General features: G+C 40.2%; 2 protein-coding genes across 11 annotated transcripts in view; both read right to left on the bottom strand.

Moving 5' to 3' along the window:
• LOC134213605 (AP-1 complex subunit gamma-1) overlaps window positions 1–27877 on the bottom strand; it is an 89412-nt gene that overhangs the window by 21172 nt on the left and 40363 nt on the right. For 9 of the 10 annotated variants that reach the window (XM_062692826.1, XM_062692818.1, XM_062692819.1 and 6 more), the window contains exons 3-6: window positions 27349–27410; window positions 26858–27212; window positions 26549–26787; window positions 5563–5639 (exon numbers count right to left, since the gene is read on the bottom strand). In XM_062692826.1, coding sequence (XP_062548810.1) covers window positions 5563–5639; window positions 26549–26787; window positions 26858–27212; window positions 27349–27410 — 733 coding nt within the window. The remainder of the gene's footprint in view (window positions 1–5562; window positions 5640–26548; window positions 26788–26857; window positions 27213–27348; window positions 27411–27877) is intronic. The other variant, XM_062692827.1, reaches the window with a different exon arrangement.
• On the bottom strand, window positions 13776–15003 carry LOC134218021 (uncharacterized). The gene has a single exon (XM_062696896.1). It carries the CDS (start codon window positions 14874–14876, stop codon window positions 13776–13778), a length of 1101 nt encoding a protein of 366 aa, XP_062552880.1. The 5' UTR covers window positions 14877–15003.

Below are 27877 nucleotides of genomic sequence, written 5' to 3'. Positions count from 1 at the left end.
TCTTGGACGGAGGCTTCCGGGCCTCTTGGAAGGAGGCTCTGGGCCTCTTGGAAGGAGGCTTCCGGGCCTCTTGGAAGGAGGCTTCCGGGCCTCTTGGAAGGAGGCTTCTGGGCCTCTTGGAAGGAGGCTCTGGGCCTCTTGGAAGGAGGCCTGGCCTCTTGGAAGGAGGCTTCCGGGCCTCTTGGAAGGAGGCTTCCGGGCCTCTTGGAAGGAGGCCTCGGGCCTCTTGGAAGGGGGCCTCCGGGCCGCTTGAAAGGGGGCTTCCGGGCCTCTTGGAAGGAGGCTTCCGGGCCTCTTGGAAGGAGGCTTCCGGGCCTCTTGGAAGGAGGCTTCCGGGCCTCTTGGAAGGAGGCTTCCGGGCCTCTTGGAAGGAGGCTTCCGGGCCTCTTGGAAGAAGGCTTCCGGGCCTCTTGGAAGGAGGCTTCCGGGCCTCTTGGAAGGAGGCGGGCCTCTTGGAAGGAGGCTTCCGGGCCTCTTGGAAGGAGGCTTCCGGGCCTCTTGGAAGGAGGCTTCCGGGCCTCTTGGAAGGAGGCTTCCGGGCCTCTTGGAAGGATGCTTCCGGGCCTTTTGGAAGGAGGCCTGGGCCTCTTCGAAGGAGGCTTCCGGCCTCTTGGAAGGAGGCTTCCGTGTCTTTTGGAAGGAGGCTTCCGTGTCTCTTGGAAGAAGGCTTCCGGATCTCTTGGAAGGAGGCTTTTGGGCCTCTTGGAAGGAGGCTTCTGGGCCTCTTGGAAGGAGGCTTCTGGGCCTCTTGGAAGGAGGCTTCTGGGCCTCTTGAAAGGAGGGCCTCTTGGAAGGAGGTTTCAGGGCCTCTTGGAAGGAGGCTTCCGGGCCTTTTGAAAGGAGGCTTCCGGACCTCTCGGAAGGAGGCTTCCGGGCCTCTTAGAAGGAGGCTTCCGGGCCTCTTAGAAGGAGGCTTCCGGACCTCTTGGAAGGGGCTTCTGGCCTCTTGGAAGGAGGCTTCCGGGCCTCATGGAATTAGGCCTGAGCCTCTTGGAAGGAGGCTTCCGGGCCTCTTGGAAGGAGGCTTCCGGGCCTCTTGGAAGGAGGCTTCCGGGCCTCATGGAAGGAGGCTTCCGGGCCTCTTGGAAGGAGGCTTCCTAACAATATTTGTAAGACTTCGCACGCAGTATTTTCTTAGGCCACGAATAAACACATAAATCTTAAATTTATGTGACTATTTTGTCCTAACAGTGTATGTAAAACACTAACGCTTCGCACATCCCTGCTCGGTGGAGCAAGTCTACCGAGGCGAAACCCTAGTACCCCTAAAAGCCGAAGCTGAATGGAAGAAAGGGATGAGAAAAAGAGACAATCAACGACCAAGGTGTGAGATCGCGGTCAGTCGATCCGCTACGATCAAAACGGATGAAAAACTACGGCCTTCTTTTGAACGCGTTTGTAAAAACCGCGTGTGAAAACGGACATTACGATTCAAGACGAGAGTCCTCGGATAGAGATTCAAGCCACGTATCGCCGAATGCTTTCCAAGACCTGTCGTGGTGTCTGTAAACGCACGTTCCACGGGTTGGCTTTAGTGGTCGTTATTCGCTTTCGGTCGTTATTCGCTCGGGCGGCATTCAGCCGTTATTGGCCATCCGACGGTACCCCAATCGTTTGGCTTGAGTCGTTCGTCATACGACAATTTTCGGGCGGAAGTGCCCGGGGAAATCCACGTGGTCAACCCTAACCCTACCTGCGGCGTTCGGCGAGGCCACAATACCCGGGAGAAAGCCTCCGTGTCCAACCACAACCTCCAGCACCGGCGGCGTTTTGCCGTATTCGGCAGTGTGCTCAACCTGCCATCGCCAGTCTCCGCGTCCAACCACAAACACCCACCCCAGCGACGTTGTGCGGCATTCGGCAGTGTGCTCAACCTGCCTTCGCCAGTCTTCGCGTCCAACCACAGAAACCCACCCCAGCGGCGTTGTGCCGCATTCGGCAGTGTGCTCAACCTGCCTTCGCCAGTCTCCGCGTCCAACCACAAACACCCACCCCAGCGGCTTTGTGCCGCATTCGGCAGTGTGCTCGGTCTGCCTAAGGTACGGCCCAGCCGAAGAAAATCTCCGCGTTCAACCGCAACCAGCAACAACGGCGGCGTTTTGCCGTATTCGGCAGTGTGTTTGTCCTGCTTTCGTCAGCCCCGCGTCCAACCGCAACCACCAACATCGGCAGCGGTTTGCCGTATTCGGCAGTGTGCTCAACCTGCCTTCGCCAGCCCTCGCGTCCAACCGCAACCTCTAATACCAGCGGCATTTGCCATATTCGGCTGTGTGTTTGACCTGTCTTCGTCAGCCCCCGCGTGCAACCGCAAACCCAAACAACGGCGGCGTTTTGCCGTATTCGGCAGTGTGCCCAACCTCCCTTCGCCAGTCTCCACGTCCAACCATGAAAACCCACCCCAGCGGCGTTGTGGTAAGGCCTAGCCGTCAAAGAAAATTTCCGCCGTGCTCGGCGAAACTTCGGGGAGGCTCCAACGATCTCCGTGTACAAGCAAAATCACCTATCTGCGGAAAACCTACGCCAAATTACCACCATCACCCGGTCTTGGGAGACGGGTCTTCGATCATTCGAGAACCAGGTAGCATGCAGACACAGTATGCTGAATCGCATGCCAACAATGGGCCCCAACGTCTACGGCCGGCCACCCCACTACTAATCTTATGAACTAACCCTAAACAAAGACTTAAAATTAAATAAAACAATGCTTTAAGATCTATATTTCATTTTCATTTCCTTCTACCAACGTGTTTGTTGATTCGTCCTGGTAATGTTCGTTTCTGCCTCTTGGAAGGAGGCTTCAATTCCGTTCCCATCCTCGATAGACCATGAGGACGTGACCAGCGCCGTTATCGACCATTTAAAAATATAAGAGCTCTCGGACTGTACACATCCTTCATGCTGCCATCCATTCGTTCCCTGTGCAATTGCGATTGTTCTGGTTAACATATCATTCAACATTTTGTTTCGATCAGGTAGATTGCATGAAAGATATTTAAAATTCGTCGTTCTGTCCAATTGATATTTAGTCCCACAGTCATGCATCCACTGTGCTTGTGGTGAAGGGCAGGATTCTATAATCTTTGAGTTACTGATCACCATGCATATTATGTGCAAGACAGAATTTTTAAATTCCAATCAAACAAATATACAATTATCAAAACTTCATCAATAAGTTTAATTAAAATTTTAAAACATCCGCCATTATGCATTTTTGTCCGAGGTACCCCCTGGGCCCGGCGAAGGTACCACCAGGGGTACATGTACCCCAGGTTGAGAACCATTGAACTAGTCTATTAAAAAACTATACTTCCTTATTCTACAACTTTATTTCTATTTAGATCTACGTTAGTAAGACTGATGAAGGCATATCTGTTAAGTTACAAGGAGCCCAGTTTTGTTAAGGTAATTATACAATCAGTCCCGTGGTGAATTTTAAATTCACCACATGTTTTCTCACTCCCATCTTCAATAGGTAAAATACGACATAATACTTTTCGTACAGCATAGTATAAGTAAGCAAAAGATTCTACGATTGTATCACCACTATGAGTGTTTTGGTTCTTTTAATCCGTGCACTTGAAAATCGACTGAAAAAAACATGTGGTTTCCATGATGGCCGATTTTTGGCTTTGTTGTATAACCACCTTAAATTGACTTTTTTATTATAATTCAATTTTCAATATTTCTGGCGGGCAGGACCCACTAACCCCCCTTATTTACGCCAATGGTCATCAAGCTCATGGCTCATAACACAAAAATTGATTAAAGTGAGGCATATCACCACAACAAGCATAACAAAAACTATACAAAATGAGCAAATCGATTAATAACGACTCAAGCTGTTGGTGAATTAATTGCTCATTTTGCTATAACAATTTTTCGAAGAAAGCAATTACATTACGAATTGATTTATTATTCTACCAATCTTAATCTGCTTCGGAAATGGAGAAAATGTTTATATGTATTATATCCTGTTTTATACAAAATATATATGAATATTAATCGCTCTTGATATTTTTATAAGGGTTGTGTTTACAAAAATAAGCAACACTTTGTAAATTATTATAAACGATAACAAACGACACAAGACTCAACAAAAACAACATAAATGCATCCCCATTATCATGCCGATGAAGTTTTTGGGGTTCGACCTACGGAATATGCACAGCCAAAACAACACTTCAAGCTTACAGCAGCGGAAAATTTCTCAAGCAAACAGTTCTGGAACTAGTTTCTGATTCAGTTTTATGCTTGCAAACAAGTTCAAACTACACCTAAAGTTGGACCTAAGAGCAGCGTCAAAGTGGCACTTCATTCTTGATCCATAAAACGAAAAAATAATATAAAAAAGAACAACCAAGTTTGAAGGAAATCCAATGGAACATTCCGGGGACAAAGAAAATCGGTAAAAAAATATGGGAAACGAAGCGGCCTGGAGGTTTGTTTTTCCAACGCGGCTATAGTGCGCGTTTTCTCTCGGCTGGATCATCGTAACGGAAGCGGAAATACGTATGAACATGGAATGAAAATTCATAATTTGCCTTAATTAATTAGAGACGACTGACATGTTCGCTCTGTTACGACCGTTCGGAGGTCTTCGTAAGAGAGATTTTAAAGTGGAACAACACGGAATATAAGAAAGAAGGCTAGACGACATGAATTTGATCAAGAATGCTTTTTTTCGTAATAGAGGGGATCGAACTAGAGAGAGACATGGGGAACTGGAAGAGCAGGGGCTGCATTACCTCTTGGTTTCCACTATCCTGGCAAGCAATAAAATATACGTAAGGTGTACACCAAGAAAACGGTTAAATTTATGAATGTTACTCGACAACGTTTCGATAATGTTGAGCTGGGAGAGTTCGAGCAAGTTAATACGCTATAGTTGGGTTCACTAGGTATGAGGCTAGAGAAACAGAAAGAAAAAAACAAAAACTGATACAAAAACTAAATTGTGTTGGATGACTGATAAAATTATTTGCAAAACACAAAAACTACTGTAGTAAACCAGCCATTTTATCCAATCTGGTAGTTGAGTTGAACTAATAGAAAACGTGAAATATTTAGTCACGTTTCAACATCCATATAATCGTGGAGGAAGCTGCTCATTCACAAGCCATAGTTTGATTTGGCTTCTCTAGAAACGCTCTAAACATTTGATAATAGGAATTAGTAAATTCTAAGTCAGCTAATTGCCTACACGATTCACTAGTTAAAATTATAGCCTGAATATTTAGGGAAAAAGTATACTAGTCTATATTTACTAGAAAATTCAAACTGATAGCAGTACACAAAAACTAAAATCACTGTCTCAAAATAACGTGACATAAAAACAAGAAAAAGTAACAGATGAGAGCGTTTCACAGCTTCCGATTTCTATTTTCGTAAAAATAACCAAAACCATAAAACGAATAATCATGACGCAGGTGGTAAAATGAATCCAGCTCGCCATGTGGTGATACACTAAATGGCAAATCCGAGTGGATGGCATGAACTCAAAACAAACTCGTTGAGCATTGGAATCGGAAAACAATATACAGCGAATGGGTTAGAGAAATCTACCTTTTTGAAGTGGTTCAGCGTGTCCTGGCTCTTCTCGCACATTTCCGTGATGAGGGTGACGCCGGTGATTAGGATACCTAGGAAACGATGGAAAAAGCATAGAATGTGTATTGGACTAATGTGTTTATAGGAATGCTTAATGGGGAAACGATAGATAATCACATATTAATGTAAACGTATTCTAAACAATAATGTATGAGTGACACAGATGAATGTCGTTTTTCCGATGAAAGATATGAGAATGGGATTTTATGTTTAACAATATATGTATTGAACCATGCACTTCTTCTTTGAAAAAAATATTCGTAATTTTATAACAATTCTGTGTAAGAACCTTACAAAATCTGTATAAAAACTCGGCATATACAAATTTACTACATTTCAATACAATCATTGTATTAATTTAATACGACATATGAACCGGTGCCAGCGAAAGTGGTACATGTTACATTGAGTAAATTTTTCAGGAGACGCATTTTCCCAAAAACATCGAATAATAAATTCATATTTTCAATTTTTTGCAACTAAACTGTACCAACATGTTATGACTGATGTGCCTGAAGATAGTAGTGAAAAATAAGCGAATTTTATGACAAATTTCAAGTTTATTAGAACAAATTGCACATGTACCACTATTAATGGGAACAAAAGGAAACAGAAACCGAAAAACGTTGACAGTAAAAGTGGTACATGTACATTTTTAAAATCATTCTAAACGGCAGTAAACTATTTTAAAATTCAAAATAGGATTAAAATCTGTTGTGAAAACAGTCATGTTGCTGAATTTTCTTTTAAATAAGCTGATTTTAGTGAGTGGAACTGTACATGTACCACTTTTTCTGGCAACGAAATGGCCATTGTGATATATACCAGAAAATAAAATGTGCATATCTCGAGATTTAGTTGCCAAAAATCACTTTTTCGTTATTCCCTTACTAGATCTTTGCAAATAGAATCCGTTGGTGTCTAAAATTGACAAAAATGGTTTATGTACCACTTTCGCTGGCACCGGTTCAATGTATAAGAAGCTTACATTGTACTAGAACCTTGTATCCTTCTGTATATGACAATACATATATTCTTTCTTAATGCGATGGGTATCGGCAGGCTATTGCGCTTCGTACACCCTTCTAAAGTAATAATTGCATCTTTAGGTTCAATTTCAACTAGCTGCATCGTAAATTCTCGAGTGAGCACACACGATTACGGAGGAGTTCTGGCAAAACAATGAAGTTTATATCCTTGATTTTTTAGCCTGTTTCGACTGATCCCTGCCGGGAATACCATCAGTAACCCTATGCGTGCCCGAGCAAAGTCTGAAAACATAATGAGAGCATATAGAAAACACATTTTGATTTTGATATCAAACTGAAATCATAATTTGTTTTCAAATATGAATCATCTTGATTGATTACATATTTTGATGTCATTTTGCTGTAGATTTCTAAATTGTTTGATCTGACATCAAACTGTGTACTTATTTTATCATCGGAACCAATATCAAATTCAGTTTTCGATTTGCTCTCATCGATAGCAGGAATAGTTTTTGATTTGATGTCACAGTAAGATTTTTCTGGTATACATTTATCGTTTTGTTTCGCTATACAATTATTCGTTTTGCTCTCAAGCTTTGCTCGGGTGTATAATTATGTTTAAGGGGTCGTACACTTATTACGTAAGCAATTTTTCTGGGTTTTTCGACCCCCCTTCCCCCCATGTAAGATTTTTTTCATACAAATGGTTTTTTATTTATATTTATATTTTTATTAATATGTGTACGGCCCCTAACATTGCTACACAAAGACAAACTATTCTTACAATTTTGCATAAAATACATATACCGTTAAACCGTGACACCAGCAGAGAAATTCGGAGACGCATAGTGGCTGGAAATCGTACGTACTTTGGACTCCGCAAGACGCTCCGATCGAATAGAGTTCGCCGCCGTACCAAACTGACAATCTACAAAACGCTAATTAGACCGGTAGTCCTCTACGGACACGAGACCTGGACGATGCTCGTGGAGGACCAACGCGCACTTGGAGTTTTCGAAAGGAAAGTGCTGCGTACCATCTATGGTGGGGTGCAGATGGCGGACGGTACGTGGAGGAGGCGAATGAACCACGAATTGCATCAGCTGTTGGGAGAACCATCCATCGTTCACATCGCGAAAATCGGACGACTGCGATGGGCCGGGCACGTAGCCAGAATGTCGGACAGTAACTCGGTGAAAATGGTTCTCGACAACGATCCGACGGGCACAAGAAGGCGAGGTGCGCAGCGGGCAAGGTGGATCGATCAGGTGGAAGATGACTTGCGGACCGTCCGTAGACTGCGTGGTTGGCGACGTGTAGCCATGGACCGAGCCGAATGGAGAAGACTCTTATATACCGCACAGGCCACTTCGGCCTTAGTCTGATTAAATAAATAATAACATATACCGTTATTGGGGGTAATAGTCTGCACGTAGTTAAAACAGTGACCCATTCTCACTCCCATTTGACCCATTGTCGCCCGACGACAGCACAGATCATAATAAGACATCAACGGTAAAATCTTTCTCGAATGAATTGAGGTTGAAGAGCCCCTATTAATTCGACTATTTTTAGGTAATAAAATAGAACAATGCTATAAACTATTTTATAACTGCAGATAAATAATAAAAATATTACGAACTTATCAAGACATCAATTTAAACGACAATTTCACGCATCGCTTGATATGATGGATGCTGGTTATACTTTTGCTTCTTTTTTCACCAGCGCGAAATCGCATCAAGCCTTTACGAGGTAATACCCTATCCTATAAAATAGCAATTCGATAAGAAAACAACGTATCTACTCTGCCCGTAATGACTCAAGCGCAAGCCTCTACTTCAAGGAGGTCCAACACGTTTTAACGACCATACCCCCCGCGCTTGATGAAGTCGTCTACTTACAAGTGCTAAGTTGTCGACGTCGTCACCATTTCTTCTGTATTCATTGCTGCAGGCTCAAATTGGATCTAATTTATTCATAAGGACAAGCAGCATAGAAGATCCCAAGCAGAAGAAATGCGAGTGTGTTCGTGAATTAATTTGCAGTCAATGCAAATAATCATTATGCTTCTCGAGGTGGAGGCAGACTCCACTTATATGGCCGGCGGCGCGCGGCGTAGACCAGCTGGCAGCTGTAGAAGCCAAACAGGCAGTATGGATCGTGCGGGTTCCGCTACGAAACGTTTGACAGCGATGACGGGCGGCAACCACTAGGTAGGTACTTCGCAAGTGTTATCTTTCTGCTGAGTTGGACGCGTTTTTGTCATTTACGGTAGATAGCCAGCTGCGTTGTCTGTATTTCGATTCGTGGGGGCGTTCGGTGTGTTATCTCACACAAAGTAGCAATGAGAATAACCCGTTTTATGGCCATGCAATTGCTGTTTACTAACGGGTTGTGGTAAATAAATCGAGCGTGGCATGTGAGGGAAATGATCTCAAATGACGCTATATGAACTGTATTGCAATTCGATTGATTCAAGCATCAGTTTTTACTATTGATTCTTATCAAGTTAACTGCCAAACATGAAAGACGATTGTGATTGCTATGAGTATGACGGTTTTAAAGCTATTGTTATCCGAGATTTTTTTTATTATGATATTTCCATAATAAAAGACACTTTGACCGCTTAAAAAAAAAACTTTAAAAAATTGTGATTAATTGTTAAATATATTATTGACATTTTCTTCTTAGGATATCCGGTAGAAAATCATGCATATTTGACCATAACCTACTGCAGATGAGTTATATGACACGCGTATCACTTTAAAGGTGGCTCGGGCACATTAGGGTAAAATGTCCTATCGTTGTGGTATGCCCTAATGTTGCGGTAGTGTTAAAGTAGTCTATTCTGGAAATAGTACCATTGAAAACAATTGTGGGTACGCTAAAACTCTTCGGATTAACGACTAGAACAGCTTTTGTTTGACAAAATTCCGTTCAAAATGATGAAAAATCAACATTTTTCGTTAAAAATTTGAATCCTTTGAGCCTATTATTGCGGTAGTGCTAAGGTCCTATTGTTGCGGTATCTCTCCCCATAAGAATTACATGCAATACCGCAACAATAGGACTGACCTTCAAAAAATATCGCAACGATAGGCAACTGCGTCCTATTATTGCGGTAGTTTGTTTTTATTGTGATAAAAACAAAACAGCATAAGTACAGCACAATTGACGTAATATTTACAAAACTATAGTTAACGAGCATCCTATTCAACTACTACAATGTGGAAATCGACCAACAGGTAATTTTTGAAGAATTTTTGTAATCAATTTTGTTTTGACACGGTGCTTAACCCCTCCATAATAGGTCGTTTTACCCTACTTATTGTTGATCTGGAAGCTAATGGAATTATGGCACTTGTTTTGACTAAGACAACACGACTTCCTTGTTTATTTTTTACCCCTAGTAGAAGAAGAAAAATGTAATATTTCATATAATTCTGAATGTCACTTATTAATGTAGCACTGACATCGCGTCTAACCACCTCCTTCTAATGGGCGAGATACAAGTACGCATTGGGCGGGTTCCAGCTGTGAAGAGATCGTTCGTTTAAGAATTTGGAACTCAAGCAGCGGATGTTCCGGAAGGTGGCAGTGTAGAAGACTTAGAAGAGCAGTGGAAGGCCATCAAGAATTCTTTTATCGTAACAAGCGAGTGAGCTGCGCACTCAGCGGAAAGAATGGATTGAAGATTGGGCGTAGAGGTCGCGATGGAGCGGACAAGAACCAAAGCAGCCAAATAAGAGTTCCGTAAACGGGGCTTTGGAGAAGAAAGTTGAATGCTGCTACAGATGGGACAAGCGAGGGTGGGTGGAACCCCCTGGCCGACGAAGGAAAAAGCGCCGCCTGATTAGAACAAGAAGGAATCTGATGATACCACAGACGCGACGGGTCAGTTACTCACCGAATCAACTGAAATGTTGATTCGAGCACTTGCAGCAATCTCTTCAAGTTTCGACGCTCGACCAACTATCATCATCTCGACATGAGCCGCCAAAGATGCGACACATTAGCCTCGTCAACTCCGATGCCACATCATTACAGGATTGAAGTATCCATCCGAAGCATAATATACAGGAAAAAAAGGACGAAAGGGACAAAACGTCAAAAGGGATAAAACGTGTTATATCGACATTGTTGCTTCATAAGGGCGAAAGCCGCAAACGTAAACATTGACTTCTTCAGCTGATTTCAGAAAGATTAGAGACTTCTGGTGGTATTTTCCACCTCCATTCGATAAAAGTCGCGATGCGCCACCAGTTCCAAGTGGTTATTGCCTGAGAACGGTCTTAGTAGGTGAGGAATTTGCAGGAAAAGGCATCGTTTGCGACATTCGCCCTTATGAAACAACTGTGTCGATATTACCAATCCACTCATTTCGACGAATTGAGGTTATGTCTCTGTGTGAGTGTATGTCTATGTGTGTAAGTGCGTATATACGAATCGGATACATGGGAAGATGAACACGACTCTCCGACGACAGCAGGCAAGATTCCACCTGGAAGATCATGTGTGGACCATTGTTTCACGCTCCGTATCATCCTAGAGCAGGTCAAAGGAGAGGTCCTCTATTTGGTATTCATTAAGCATTATGAGAACACAATTCGTACTTGCTACTCCGTGATTGACTAGAACTTGCGAAATTGTACTAGCTACCCATTCTCAATGTACACGTTTCGGGAGTCCACGGCCACATCCTTACGGTTATACAGGAAGGGAAGGATTGTTAATCCTTCTCTCTAGTAAGAGACATCTCCACGATTGTCTTGGGATAGGATATCGTTTTAGTTACAAAGTATAATATATCTGGATTCACTTCGGTAAGTGATGCGATCTATGGAATGAGAAATAACACTAATTCGCTGTCTTGCCAGGAGAAAAAACCCAAATAAATCCATCTAGCGTTGGTGGTGCCTTTCCCGCACATTAAAAAAATAAGAAAAACACATAAGAGAGGTCGAAATAGCACTTTAGGGGGATATATTTTACTTTTTACATCAATTCATATCCATTTGAATGTCATTTGAATGCATTGCTGCAATCCTTGAAAAAAAAATTTATTTTTCGCTTTGAAATTTTTTTTCCCTTGGCAAAAAACAATGTTTTTTTAATAACTTTGAAACGCAATGACCGATCGGGCCAATTTTCAATAGGAAACAACTAGACCGTCGATTGTAACTTGGTGCTAGCAAATCGGATAATGCTAAGTACAAAAGGTGTGTTTCACATATTTGTACACACACACACATACATACACACATACATACATCAACTCCATTCGTCGAGCTGAGTCGATTGGTATATAACACTATGGGTCTCCGAGCCTTCTATCAAAAGTTCGGTTTTGGAGTGATCCTATAGCCTTTACGTATAAAGCTTGATCCACTTAAAATTTGGCCGCACGAAATTAGACATTTCTTTGCCGAAAAAGTACATGAAAAGGTGGTTCAGGTTTTATTATACAGGAAATTTAAAAAAATTTGAAGGAAAAAATATAGAAAAAAGATTAATTGGCATTTCGGATGAATTCTCGGACTTTTCTCTCAATACCACTCGTTATTTTTTGCACAGTAGAACGGTCAACTTGAGGTGATTATACAATCAAGCCATGTGGTGAATTTCAAATTCACCACACGGTTTTCTACTCCTATTATCAAAAGTTCAAATCTGGCGTAATAATTTTCGTACAATGCTGAAATTAAAGTCGATTGTTCAGCACAAGTAAGCAAACGATCTACGGATGTTTCATCCCCATGGGCATTGTGGTTTTCTCAATTCGTGTTCTTGAAAAATCACAAGAAAAGGCACGTGGTTTCCAAGATGGCCGATTTGTGGCTTTGTTGTATAACCACCTTAATTTGCCATTTTTTCACACCATTTCTCCATATAAGATGGTTTTCTGATTGTTTTGCACCATTTCTCAAGTTTCCCTATGATAATTGCCTAATATTTTTCGTTGGAACAAAAATTTGGGCATTTTGGTGGGTTGATAGTTTTTTCAATAACGTCATTATCATTCGGTTCATACCATTCCATTACATCCCGTCTGTAATGGCAGCTTGTTAAGTCAGGCCAAAGCAACACCGGACAGTCGTATAATTTAACGGATGGCAAAAATCGCTTCTGAAGACACTCCTCCTTGTATATTTGCCCATTTATGGTCGCTCCAGTGATGAAAACTTTAGTTTTCTTTCCACAACTGCAGATGCTTTGACATACCATTAATTTGTGAGCAATCTTGCCTGCATATACATATTTGAATTTTCCTTGGGCATTACCCTTCCTTTGGCAAGGTAAATCTTGTGTCCCGGGAATTGAAAGTCAATTTTAATATTAATTTCATTGTCCATCAAAATACATCAATTGTATTTCGTCAGAACTTGCTCGACCAGCATTCTAGCGCGATGATTGGCAACTAGGTTCTGTTTCAGGGTCCTGTTGGAACGTTTCAGACATCATACGACTTGAAACCTTCGCGCCGACAGATTATTTGAGCTGTGCTGTACGGCGCAGAGAACCTTTTCGCTAAATTACGCAAGGAAATCCAAAAATGGCTCTGCAGACTTTCATTTGTAGTTTCTGGTCGTATGTTCCGTTTCTACGATTGTTTTGTTCTACGCGATCCAGCAATAGTGTTTCCCGAAAACGTTTGACAGTTTTTACAGTCAATTTCGCTAATTTTAGATACTTTGAAATCATTCCTCCTGACAATATTGAATTTCCAACGCTAGTGTGCAAAATTTTTTCCCATCTCTCACGTTCCATTTTCGATAACTTTTGAACGTGATCATCAATACTGATGAAACTTTCACCATAAATCAAACAAACCTTCCGCAACGATGTGATGTATTTTACTTCTCGGTACGGCCACCAGAGGCGCTGCAGTAATTGGAAAGAAACGGCCAAATACTAACTTATGGGAATCGTGATACGGATTCACTTTTTAAAAAAGACTTAGTAACTCTAAAACACTTTTATTAATAATACTAACACAATACAGCACCACCGGTGATTGTCCAAAGCTGCCAAAGGAAAGAGAACGCGCCACGCGTTCGCGGGTTATTTATAATGTACAAACTGCTGATCTAGCAGTTTGGGTCGTCCACGTTGTCTGACTGCAATTGGTGCACCTGAGTGGCACCTTTTAGTTTGAAAGCCGTCCTCGGCTTTCTTCTATTGCTGTGGGATAAGTGGTATATCTCTTGACTCAGGACATCCATCAGTTGCTAGGCTGAAATTGATATGAATATCTTCTTTTGTGTTAAGTGTGAGATGTTTTCTCCAACTAAATATTTTAAAGATGATGGCTATGATCAGGCCCAGGATACATATGATTATAACTGTTGTTGATAATGAGGTTAACCATCCAAACATATGTAGTTTCCAATGCAGATTGTTCGTAGTTAAGTTGAGATGATCTATCTGGTTTCTGTGTTCTAAATGCATCTCTTGCAGATGCTGTAACGGGATATTGTTTATCAGTATAGTTGGACTGACCTTAATTCCTGTGGTAGGGATGAATGGTTGAATTTCCATGTCGGAGTTAGCATACTCCTCGTCGTCCAGCTTCACAGTACAATTGGAGTATTGTATGAGGAATGACCCATTGAGTAATCGTTCGGATGAACAATTTGATGAAAGTGTAATGTTGGATCCTGTAACCATGATGTTGCCTTCTGTGATTTTACGAATAGTTTTAGCTTCGTAAATTCGTTCCATAGGACATTTGGCTGTGTGTTGTCCTGAAACTAATTGTTGAATGCACTCCGTAGGCGGTTCCAAGTTGCTGGAGGAACATATAGAGAGATCTTTCATCTTTGGACACGGGTTTTTTGACATAAATACGTTCTGTCCTTCAATATAAAATTGTGCCGTGAGATGAATTCGTAAATTATTGGCAATTACGGGTTCAATCAAACCAATTTTGTATTGCACATCCTTGATTTTTGGTATTTTGAGTATATACATGAACATCTCGTTGTTATATACTGCGTACGCGCTAGCAATGTTCAACATATCGTCGACCGAGTTCAATCGAAAACCGTTATCGTTGAGGGTATGGCGAATAACCGAAAGTTCTTCAGGGTGGATGATGCGGCTGCTCGGGATGCTTCGTCCGGCTAGTGTTATAGATTCTTCAATTATCTCTAAATAGTATAATAATTCATCAATCTGAAATATGAAATTCAAAGAGTCTAAACTATCGAATGTTACTTTTTCCAAATTCTGCTCGTTATCTAACAGTGAATTGAAAGTTTTTGTCAAGTTTCTCATACGTTTCTCAAACAAGTGATTTATCTGAATTTGTTTATTATTTTCATCTACCAAGGAGTTTAGAGAAGAGTTTATGACTTTAAGATCGTCGGCGTCTGGACTTCCAGAAATGTATTTCCACGCTCTACCTAATGATTCCCATCGTTTGATTCGCTGTGGCCTAATTCTATTGAACAACAGATAATTTCTGCCTATTTTCTCCTGATAGATAACTCGAAAAGGTCTGATTAAGCTTTCCGGTTTGGGCTACATTATTGTACACATCTATTGTCGATTCAATGGTGGTAAGGTTTATCGGATGCATTATTCTGAAAAAGCTGTTACTGATCCTAGCTTCTCCTAAGGGAATCATTATGATTGGATTTTGTTTTACATCGTGTAGTCTTAAATCCGTTAGAGTCGTCTGCGTCAGTATACCGAGCCATAATCTGTAAGGAAGTCGGAAAGCAAGTTTTAGTCAGTTTGTTACTTCTTTGTATCTTTTTTATGAATTTTGATTCCTGTTGCGTCTATAATTGTTTTTTCGTTTTGTTCTTTGATATCTACTAGTCTATATCGGTTGCTAAAAGGAGAGGCTTTTCCTTCGTCTTAACTAAAACCGTATCGTCTTCAATATCCTCATAGTCTTTGTCCTGTATTTTAATTTTGGAATTATGTTTGTTAGCCTCAAATACAATATTGTCTCTTGCTGTCATAATAATAGTGCGTTGTTTTGTTAAGTTAATGTCCTGTAAGTCTAATGACGTCGAGTTTCCAAATACTATCTGTCTCGGTGCTAAATTCGTCGTGGCATGTTTTGTGTCGTTGTAAAGGGCAGTCGTCATGGACAGTCCTTGGTAAAGTGAAAGTTGGTCGAATTTCCTGCGGTTGGCCATATACATTTCTAAAAGTGTATTATGGAACCTCTCGATGGTGCCATTACTGTTGCTACTACTAGCGTAGTGAACGGCAACACCATGGGTTTCTAGAAATTCCTTAAAATTTTGACTGCGGAAATAAGTGGCATGAGCGTTTCGATGATTTCTTCTGAAGTTTCGTGAAGGATTTTGTAAATTTGCGCAAATTTGGAAAAGGAGTCTATAATTGTTAGAAACTTTTCGTTTTCTTTCACGTAGACGTCCATGAATAGACTTTCTAAAGGTTTTTCATAGATTCTACGTGTGATTGGAATTTTAAAGGGATGACGCTCATATTTAGCGTATTTACAATCCCAGCAATTTTTTACAAAGGTCCTAACAATTGAAGACATGTTTGGGAAGTAGACTGATTGACGAATCTCTTCATATGTGAGTTTCCAACTTCTATGATTAAAGTTGTGACTCTTACGAACAAATTCGTCTTGGTCTTTTTTAGAAATTAGATCTGGTAGCTTAAGATTGCAGAATTGTACTCGCATTCCCTTGAAATGTTTATCTAGAATTTTAGAGCACAATTTTGCAATATTAGGTGGGGCAAAGATTCCATTTGTTATTTTTGGAGATTAATGAGCTTTAAGAATATTCAATAGTTGTTCTTCGGTATATTCCTCCTGGTGGAATACGTGTCTACTATAACCTGAAAAGATAAAATATAGGATCCCGTATATAGGATCGTTTTCATGTACTTCGTTTTCTAAAATGGTTTGTAAATTTATTTCAGATTCATCCACGCGAGGTATTCGAGATAATCCATCGGCTACCACGTTTTGTTTTCCTTTCTTGTAAACCAATTGGAAATCGAATTGCTCCAGATATAACCGTTGACGAGTTACTCGTCCTGTTGCATCTGTTAATTTAATTTCCTTCGTTAATGGCTCATGGTCCGTGTAAATAGTAAAACTTCTACCATACAAATATAATCGAAATTTCTTTGCAGCGAAATAGATAGCTAAAAGTTCTTTCGCAGTTGCGGAATACTTTTCCTCTGCTTTTGTCAGTGTTCGCGAAAGGTACGCAATTGGTCTTTCGTGTCCATCTACCATTTGCGTCAATACTGCGCCGATAGCATAGTTTGATGCGTCGGTAGTTAGTATGAACGGTTCGTTAAAGTCTGGATAACTCAAGAGTAGTGTTGTACTCATGATATCCTTTAACTTAGCGAAGGCAGATTCATATTCAGGATTGGTAGTAATTGATTTATTCTTGCCACGAAGTTGGCTAGTCATTGGTTTTGCAATTTTTGCAAATCCTGGTACAAATCTTCTGTAGTAGGAGATTGTTCCGAGAAACGACTTTAGTTCTTTTGATGTTTTCGGTAAAGGCCAATTTTAATTGCCTCAACTTTCTTTGGGTTCGGTTTCACCCCGTCTGTAGAGACGACGTGTCCAAGGAATTCTACTTCCTTACGAAGAAATTCAGACTTATCGCATTGTACCTTAAGGTTAGCATCTTTAAGGGTTTGTAAGATTTTCTGAATGTCCTTCATATGCTCATCTAAAGAAGTTGAAAAGATAATGATGTCGTCCATATAGACGAAACATCTTATCCCCAGATGTTTTCGTAGAACAGCATCCATTAAACGTTGGAATGTCGCGGGCGCATTCTTCAACCCGAACGGCATTCTCAAAAACTCGTATTTTCCATTGTCGACATTGAATGCCGTCTTTGGAATATCGTTCGGCTCCACCTCTACCTGGTGAAAACCACTGGCTAAATCGAGTAAAGAAAAGTATTGTGCTTTTCCGAGACGATCCAAAATCTCGCTGATCTCGGGTATAGGATATCTATCTGCTGGCGTTAATTTATTCAGTTTCCTATAATCTACAACTACGCGATATTTCTTTATACCTGAATTATCCGTTTTCTTTGGGACCACCCAGATCGGGGAAGTCCATGGAGAAGAGGATTCTCTTATGATTCCAGTCTCCAACATTTTCTGAATTTGCTCACTTACTTTTCCCGTAGATGGTATGGGTACTTGTAAGTTCGTTGGTGAATGGGGTTACTTTCACCGGTTTCTATTTTGTGCTTTACTTGATGGGTGAAATCCAATTTCTGTCCATCATGGAAGAAAACACTCTTGAAGGGCCGAAGAGTTTTGGCTAATAATTTAACCTCTTCTTTATTCAAATGTTCTGCAGGGAAGTTAAGCTGCGGAACAGTTTCATGCTGGTTGAGAAAGAAACGTTCATTCTCAAAAGGTTTTAATCTCTCCAGTTTGGCTTGCCTAGTAGTAAACAAGTGTACAGTGGCACGATTATTTCTAGCCGCATAAAGGCCAGGTCGTAATGTGACACCTGTCGTCAAATTAATTTCTTCCTCAATGAGAAATGCCCCGTCTGCAGTAGTCGGTATCTCTATGAGGGTTTCCGTTTGTTCCTGAAAGTTCATGGAACTTGGATAGTATTTATCTAAAGGATATTTTATATTTCCAATCGAAAGTTCATGGCTACCGGTATCGATTTTGGCATTCATAGTAGCCAAATTTTCATATCCGATAAGACCGTCGAAAAGTTATGGAATTGGAATACGTGGTACGGTAGAGTTTTATCAAAGCTTCTAGGAAACATATTGACATGCAATACTTTATCAATAACAAATGTACCATTTTGATTAGTCACTATTGCGGGTCGATTGGTTTCCTGGCACTTTAACACATGCTCCGGATTAATGTACGATTTATTCGCTCCAGTGTCTATCAAGAAATTCAATATCCCTTTATTAGACTTATAGCGAATAAACGGTATAAAATTGTTTACGTTGTTTGGAGATCGTCTTCCTCTAAGTGAAAATTTGACACGTTGGGTTGCATCGTTCTACCTTGCACATTGTCATCCTCATCGTCATCGTCGTCGTCATCGTTATCTACGTCTACTTCGTTCGCGTGGAACTCTGATTTAAATTGTTGTTTTGCATCGGATTCCTATATGGGGGTTTCGAATTTGTATGCTGCTTAGGGGAGCTACTCGAGGGGCCGTTGCTTTTGTTGGGAAATTTGTTGAATTGAGATTTCGCGGGTCTAGATCTAATTTCCGCGTTCTGGTTTATACACACTGACTCGTATGCATCTTCTAAGGTTTTAGGCTTGGATAATCTAATGATAGCGGATAAAGGTTCTCCGATATTGTCAAGATATCGAGTAACGGTTAGTATATCTATGATTTCCTTTCCTGTGATGGGATTGGAATTCAAGTTAGATTTAAGTCTTGTGTTAATCTCCTTGCATTCGTTAAAGAATTTCAGGTGACTTTTATCACTTTTCTTAATGTTAAACAGTGTCGACACATTTGTCGCAAAAGTCAAATCGATCACCGTATTGTTCTAACAGGATCTGTTTGATACCAACAATGGTATCAGGATCGCCATTTGCGCATACAATCGCGCGAGCGTCTCCTCTTATTTTATTTTTGATCGCTCTAATATACATAGATCATAGTGAATCAGGCTAGCCGTTGGCCCAAGTTATTTTGAAGAATTCATATAGCTCAACTACTTCCCGTAGCCAGCTTGAAAGTTCTTTCTTACTACCGGAAAACTCCGATAGGTTCTTGATGGGATCGGGGATAGTAAATTTACTACTGTTCCCCGATGTCATCAATGCCTTAAGCTGCTCAATTTCAGCCTTCAGCACCTCAATCTCTGACTGCCTGGTCTCTGGCATTGTTTTAGTGAATTATTTTATAAAAGATAATAAAAATGAGTTACTCACGTAAATGATATCCACATCCGAGGGGTTTGATGATCACGTTGTTGCAGGTTCGCGTGCGACGGGATTTTTACCACTTTTTAAACACCTCACGATCCCACTTCTGACACCACTTATGGGAATCGTGATACGGATTCACTTTTTAAAAAAAGACTTAGTAACTCTAAAACACTTTTATTAATAATACTAACACAATACAGCACCACCGGTGATTGTCCAAAGCTGCCAAAGGAAAGAGAACGCGCCACGCGTTCGCGGGTTATTTATAATGTACAAACTGCTGATCTAGCAGTTTGGGTCGTCCACGTTGTCTGACTGCAATTGGTGCACCTGAGTGGCACGATGTTCCGATGTTTCCATAACGCTAAGTGGATCGAGCTTTACTTTGTATACGAGAAAGGCAAAAAGTTAAACCATGCAAACCATGAAAACTGACGAGAATCGCGTTTTGGACGACCGAACGGACGGGCAGCACTCTGTACTTACTTTCCCAATAGCTACTGCAAACTATTGAAAATTGCGCTTGTTTCGACCGGAGCAAAGCGCTATACAATACATGCGCAGCCCTTTACTTGGCATTCATTGACTACGGAAACTGAACGACCTGGCCGAAAGTTCCTCTACGACGGGTCCCATCATTAACGTCAACAAAAACAAATCAATGAATGTCAACACGAACAACCCCTCCTGGAGTGGAGCGATCGGCTGCTATTGCGAGTTCATGAAACCTACGAAATGCGAATCGTCTCACTCCATACGGTAAGGTATGAATCAATACAAGGTAATAAGAGTAAATACTCGATACTTTGGTCCGATACCAAGTGCCTAACGAATCGATACTTGTATATCTTATACCAAGTAAGTATCGAATTGAAGTAGTTGCATCAATTAAGTACGCCATTCAAAAATATTAATGCTAATAAATTAAAATAGTAACATTTGTTTTTTCTTCTAATAATCTTTAGAATTTGATCATTTAAATCAAATAAATACTATCAAGTATCAGTACTGATAGAACCATACTCAAATCTCAATCATCGGGGCTTCATACGCGAGCCAACTCGAATAGGATTCTGAAGGTAGAGCATGGCGCTCGAAACTTCCGTGCAGAATCGCATCGTTTCATTCATTCGCCTAAAATGATTTTGCTTTGTTTACATATGGACTTATTATCCATTGTTTCAAGTCAGCGGTTCCCAACCTGTAGTTCATCAGGCCTGGTAGCGAATCACTTTTAGTGATTTGGTCACTTTTTTCGGGTCAGTCACTAAAAGTCACTTTTTCTCGGAAGAAGTCGCTATTTTCAATTGTTTTGAAACAATTGACTAGATTTCGTTAGAAGAATTATCGCGGAATAAAAAAAATGTTAAAAAATTCATGACGGAATTAGCAAAAATTACCACTTTAGGTCCGATGTCCACGTAGCGTCTTTTCAACGCTGCACACGGCGTTAAAAGGACGCAGATGTGCATCGGGAAAAAGCGGTAACGCAGCGTCACCGCACCGATGCACACCTGCGTTTTTTCAACGCCACGTGCACGCAGCGTTGAAAAAACGCTACGTGGGCATCGGCCCTTAAGGGCGGACGTAGCGGTTTTTTACGCTGCGTGCACGCCAAGCTCACGCAAGGTACCCAGCATCAAATGGAGTAATGCACACGTAAACGTGTGCACGACTACATTTGATGCTGGGTACCTTGCGTGAACGCGGTGTGTACGTAGCTTGAAAAAACGCTACGTGGGCATCGGCCCTAATACTTTTTGGCCCGAAAGCTGTTCGCAATTTCTTAGTGACTTCAAATTAGCCCTGAATCTCAGTGTTGTTATTAGATTTTTAACAGGGATTGATTGAAGGGGTTTTGTGTCACAGTGTTGCAACTGGCTATATAGTGGATGCAAGCAGGATGGGCATAGGGGATTGTGATTCTAAATATATTCACAATGCTAATTTCAGGCCCAGCTTATTTTAAACCCTCTTTTAAAAACTATCAAACTCTACACCTTATCAATTGAACTGTTGAGTATTCCTATTGATTTTTTCAATACAATTCTGATATTTTCATGCCATGCCATGCCAATTTTAAATACATTTCCTGTTGTTTTGTGGGAATCATTAGCGAGCGATGGCTTGATCTAATTCTCATTAGGGCATACCCAAAACTAACATGCTTTTCAATGAATGGTCTCTCGACATCTGCTCCGATAAAAACTTGAAAAATTTCCAAAATATATTCTAATGACAGTTCAGACATTCGAGGCTGCATAAACTTGGACATTCCATCAAGAAAAATCGTGAATGTTTTAAGATTTTTATTATTTTGAGTTTGACCCGCCGATTTATAGCTCAAACTTCTTGTTCAGGCTTTTCGAAATTTTGAACAAATTCTCCAGGTTTTGAAATGATTCTTGGGTTTCAGATTTATAAACTTTGTGAGTCAAATTAAATTTATGTCGAAAAATCTTCTTCTATATAATAAAAATGAGTTGAGATTTCCTTCCTGACGATTTAACTCGCGAACGGGTTGACCGATTTGCAAGATTTTTTTCCTAATCGATTCGTTTTGGGATCCGCAAGGTTTGTATATACAAAAAATTGGTGAATTTAACGAGGAAATGTAAAAAATCATTAGAATACAATTTTGGGTCAGCTGTTGAGGAAAACAAAACAAACGCACGGAAATTGATCTAGAGTGCTGTGCTGCAAATAGTTCATTGTGACATTTGCTACACCCGGGCAAAGCTGGGTTTCTTTCGCTAGTTATTTAAATAAAGTTCTATCATAAAAAGTGCCATTTTCACACACAAGCGTAGATTTTCCGAATACTTTCGAACCCATATTAAACATTATTGCACCTTATTTTGTAAGACTTGCCTCAAATTGTGTTTTTCCAGTAGTGAAAGGGGTGGAAAATACAAAAATAAATTTTAAAAAAGAATAAAATAAAACAAACTCATCAGATTTCATTTGTAATGCATTTGTCATTTAATTCCATCACTTTGTAAACATTGATCAGTGCCTCATACTTGACTCGACTTGAGAGACTAATTGAGACGTCAGTACCTTCATTACTGTTGAGGTCGAAATACGTAGATACTTGTAAAGAATAATTCTCGCTTAACTTTTCAAAGGACCTAAGTAACACTTTTTTCATGAATTAATTTGAATAGCGCAATCGAAAGCTTTCATGTTGTTCTGTTGATTGTGCTATTCAAATTAATTCATGAAAAAAATGTTACTTAGGTCCTTTTGAAAAGTTAAGCGAGAATTCATTACAAGTGAAGACATTCCACTAAATAAACAAACAATTTTCTTTCATCGGATTTGTTGAATAATGTTTTGGCAATTCATATTTTTTGCAGAATTTATTGCTCCTTCAAATTGGAATTTTCGGTCAAAAGATAGTAGAGGCAGACATAATTAACTTCATATAAAAATCAATTTTTGTCACTGCAAATGAAATTCAAAGTCACTATGTGATCACTTTTTCTGCAGTAGAAAGTCAACTCGACTTGTCGACAGCAAGTCGAGTCAAGTACGAGACACTGAAGACGGCCTTACTGTTGAGGTCGAAATACGTATCTGTCAAGATACAATTAAGTGGTGGAATTTCAATGGGATTGTACAAACTCGTCTTATGACAAGTGAAGACATTCTACTAAAAAGCTCAAAATAATTTTCTTAACTTCTTTTAAGCTTTTTGCCTTTCTCGTATACTAAGTATACGTAAAGGCTATATCATCACTCCAAAACCAAACTTTTGATAGAAGGCTCGGAGACCCATAGTGTTATATACCAATCGACTCAGTTCGACGAATTGAGGTGATGTCTGTTTGTGTGTATGTGTATGTGGCCAAAATACTATTTTCTATGCGCAAAACACGCTGAAAAGCACTCACTCATATTTTTTTTGTAGTTTTCCTGCACGAGAAAGCCACCAACACCGCTAGGTGTATTAATCAGGGTTTTTTTTCTCCTTTTATAAACAGACTCGAAAAGCTTATTTCAAGAGGCGCGTAAAACTCCTTTCAAGTGGGTCAAGCCCTCCCTTAAAGAGGCTCAGAATTCTTCTTTCAAGAGGCTAGGAACCGTACTTTCAAAAGGCACAGAAACGTCTTGAAATGGCTTGAAAGCCCCCATTCAAAAGACTCGGAAGCCTCTTTTCAAGGGGCTCGAAAACCGCCTTTCAAGACGCTCGGAAACTTCTCTTCAAGAGGCTCGGAAGGTTTTTTTCAAGAGGCGCGGAATCCTACTTGCAATAGGCTCAGAAGCCTCCTTTCAATACACTCGGAAGCCTTCAATAGTCAAAAAAGTTCTGTAACTTGTTGCGAGAAAATCGGTTAAGGATTACTATATGAAAATCTGTCTAATGTTTTTCTTATCTTTTGTGCACACACATACACACGGACAGACTGACATTTGCTCAGCTCGTCGAGCTGAGTTGATTGGTATATAACACTATGGGTCTCAAAGGCCTCTATAAAAAGTACGTTTTCGAAGTGAAATGCTAGCCTTTCGGTAAAATTTTGTTGTACGAGAAAAGCAAAAACATAGGGGATAAGGTACCCCGGGGCAAGTGAAAATACGGGGTAAGTGGGTACTATGACTGCAGATGAATCGATGAACGTTTTTGATGGTAACAATGTTCTAGGAAGATGAAGTAGAACTATCAGCGAATTCACTCGACACAAAAATATTTGGAATCAAAACCATTTAAGGCACCATACTAATGCTATTGCTTGATCATGACTTTAAACTACCGAGAAAATCTATTACTTTTGTTTTATTTCGATGGATTTCAAACTAAAAAGCCGTTTCTTAATTTATCATTGATGTGGAAAGTGAATGTTTTGAGCAATTAAATAATTGTGTGACATCGAAAACGATTTGAATATTTAAATTAAAGCCAAAATCTGCAATTTTCATTTGCCCTTGAATTTTAACATACATGGGGCAAGTGGGACATATTTGAACAACATTTCCGAAAAGCTATTTTAACTGTTTTTAGATGGTTGTGTAGTGAGAAATAACTTCGTCATTCATATATCATATGGATCTGAATCAGTTGCAGTTTGATTTCGATGTTTAAAAGTATTGTACAGTTAATTACCAAATGTGTATTTTGCATTCTGTAAATTATCTCCCGCATGAAGAAGAGCAATGGCTATAACTATGCGATATTCTTCCGTTTACAGTGCAAATAATCTATTTATTCTACAATAGGTCAACAAGATTTGTCTTGTGTATTGTTATTTTCAAACTTCGCATCAGATTCTCAGATAAATAAAGTGCGTAACACATTAATTGGAAATTTTGTTCTGTTTTAAATTAAAAACACTGCGCATCGCCTGATTAAAAACGTTTCTTCTGAAGTACTGATTTATATAATAATTTGTGTTCTAAACAGAGAAATATTTATTTATACGAAAAGTGAATAAATATTTTCTTATCCATTTGGTACATTTGGTACAAAAGTAAGCTAACGGAAAACAAGACAACAAGCCAACTAAACAGTAAATCGGCTGTTGTATTGTTTTCATATCTGCTAACACTATAATACCTTTCTTCTTGCAAAAATAAAGTCCGACATGCAACCAATCTCTATCCATGATCTGAAAATACTTATGCTCAGAAATAATATGAACAATCTATCTACATTCCTCAAAATAGTTTCGTTCAACAGTAGAAAACAGAATAGGTCCCACTTGCCCCGTTTGAAGGGGTAAGTGGGTCCTGAAGGTAAATTTATTTCTAGCTCTACCAATATTTTTGTAATTGAATAAATGGCTTCCAACACCTCTACACTGCAACAATGGAAGCATTTAATGATGTATCCGTGGTTAATATTCTTAAATACCCTGTTTCATAAGTATGCGTTAACAATTTTGCTGAACTAGCGTTTTTTTAGGTCCCACTTGCCCCGGGGTACCTTACCTCAATTAATGCAAAAGTTCGAAGGGGTACATCTCAAGAAAAAGGTTGAGAACCGCTGTTTTAAGCAAAGGAAGTTGATTCAATGCATTCATCAAAGAAGTACACGTAGTAATCATGAAATGATGCAAATCATGAGTCGAAGAATGAACGATTCTTTGGAGTCTAGAGTCTGGACCATGAGTCTGATAGGATTTAACTTGCGCTTGATTTGAATCGCTCATGACATATGGTGCCTTGAGTTTTTCTTAACATTGGCACTGCCGCTTAACACTTATTTATGGTAATTGTAATATGTTATTAGTGAAATTCACAAAAGCGAACTAAGTTTTGTTTCTTTAGATTTCGTATAATTCACTTAATATAGGAGAACATAGATGCGGAGAGAGATTGGCATCTATTGCAACATGAATTCTTTAATAACCGTTATTGATTAATAGCAACATTAATAGTGTAATTATTAAAGGTAACAATTATTTTAATTTAAAATGCCTTTTCTGCCTTTTTTCGACTGCTTTTCATATACTTTTAAGATAAGCGAATTATTGTATCGACGAACAAATAGTAATGGAAGGGGCTTAATTCCTCCACTATTCAGTGTCCCATCCAGCATAAATTATGGACAAGTACTTGTCAGTAACAAAATAATCTATTTGTATTTTTCTTCAAATACTTGATTACTCATATGATACCCTGCTCGTATCACGATACTTTTAATTCAATATTAAGTGGTATCGATACTTTTATAAGGTAACACTTTGAAGTTGAAGTATGGATACGTAGTAGTGACGTTTATATTATTTATATTATTTATTATTCCTAAATGCGAGCGGTAGAATAAGTACAATTACCAGTTGATCGTTTTGGAATATTTTATCTGGAGTTTCTTAGATTTCCAAACAAATTTCCATCGATATTCCGAAGAGTTTTAAAATTATTATGTAGATATTCACAAGAAGAAGTTTTCGTGCTAGATTATGTTAAGAACTTTAGATAGTAGATTCAAGAAGTTTTGAAAAATAACGAAGTGAGTAAGATTTGATATAAAAGCAACGAAAAATGGAAATTCAAATAATACAAGATTTCTATTAGAATAAACAAATGCATTTCAAATCACTTACCGTGGTTCTTCTCGTTCAGCAGCGATCGGGTCACGGGAAGGAAGATTTCCATCAGCTCCGGAACCCTTTTGATGATCCGAAACGCGCATAGGGCCGCTTTTTTCTTTATGTACACATTGGGCGAGCGCATCAGCTTTTCCACCTCGCCGGCCAAATCCCGAGCCATCTCGGGCGATGCAATGGCTCCCAGCGTACACAACGCCAGTCCCACCACGAACTGGGTCGTACTGTTGAGGTCACTGTGAAACGGAGGAAAAGAATAATGAAATATTGGATGATTTCAATAATCTTTTCAAAGCAAATACTAACTTTTTTAAGCAGTTGGTGATCAGCAGGTGAACATCTTGTCGTTCGTCCAGCAGCAGCATCGCCCCCAGATAGCCGATCCGTTTGTCTGTGAAGCGGGGGCTGGCGGTTAGCTTGAGGCACTCGAGCTGTCCGAAGTGCGCCGGATAGCCGAGCATGTGTATGTACAGCAGTTTGGCGATGTTCCGACATCGCCACACGGAATCCTCCTCCCGAAATGTGCCACGGATGTACGCGCATTCGCGATTCACGACCGCGCGTTCCTCTGCTGCGGTCCGGGCGGCACGGATCTGTCGGATGAGGTCACGCAGGCGGGTCGGCGTCGGGATGCGCACTGTTTTGAGAAGAGCACCAAAGTCTAATGTTACACGGTATCAGTCGGGAGTCGTCCCAGTAAAAGCTTACAAACTTCAAGAAGGGTTAGTGGCACGCATAATTTCGAACGGTTATTGGTCCCAATCAGCATCTGATCTTAATAATATTTAAAAACTCACCTCGTTCGATTGTGTCGTTGATCGCCTGTCTTATGGTGGCCATGTTGAAAGCTGGATTGAACCTGTCGAAGAAAGTTGCCGAAAAGCAAACATAAATTAATCCTCAGGTGTCGATTCTTGTCATCCAGCAGGTAATTACATTCATGTTTGATTTCTCCCCATCAATAACTTGTCAATGGAAGCCGTTGACAACGGCGAGTTTACTCATCAACAGTCTCGACTCGACTCAAACGCAAGTTGTGTCATTTGTCGCTTGGGTGCGAACTTTGTGATTACGGTGATTGCCCACTATGTCGCTATGTTCGTAGCCGCTGGCATTATAAGCATAGAAAGTCGAGCAGGAGGATAGACTTCCGGTAAACCGCGGGGTAAAACTTTGATGAGAACGATGCGATAAAAGACGACAATTGCTGCCTAAGCTAAATTAAGTAAGGCAAGCTCACTAAAGCTAGCAACTAGTCATCCAATTACGGTGGTTGGGAAAATGAGCGACAATAATTAACGCTGTCGTGTAGTAAACGATGGTACA

This window comes from Armigeres subalbatus, chromosome 2, assembly GCF_024139115.2.
Source record: "Armigeres subalbatus isolate Guangzhou_Male chromosome 2, GZ_Asu_2, whole genome shotgun sequence".
NCBI lineage: Eukaryota > Metazoa > Arthropoda > Insecta > Diptera > Culicidae > Armigeres > Armigeres subalbatus.
The sequence above is the reverse complement of the archived record's forward strand: the minus strand, read 5'-3'. Positions and strand labels throughout refer to the sequence as shown.

Excerpts from the sequence above, each read along its gene's own strand:
- LOC134218021 (XM_062696896.1), bottom strand. The coding sequence starts at position 14,876 with ATGAGAAACTTGACAAAAACTTTCAATTCACTGTTAGATAACGAGCAG.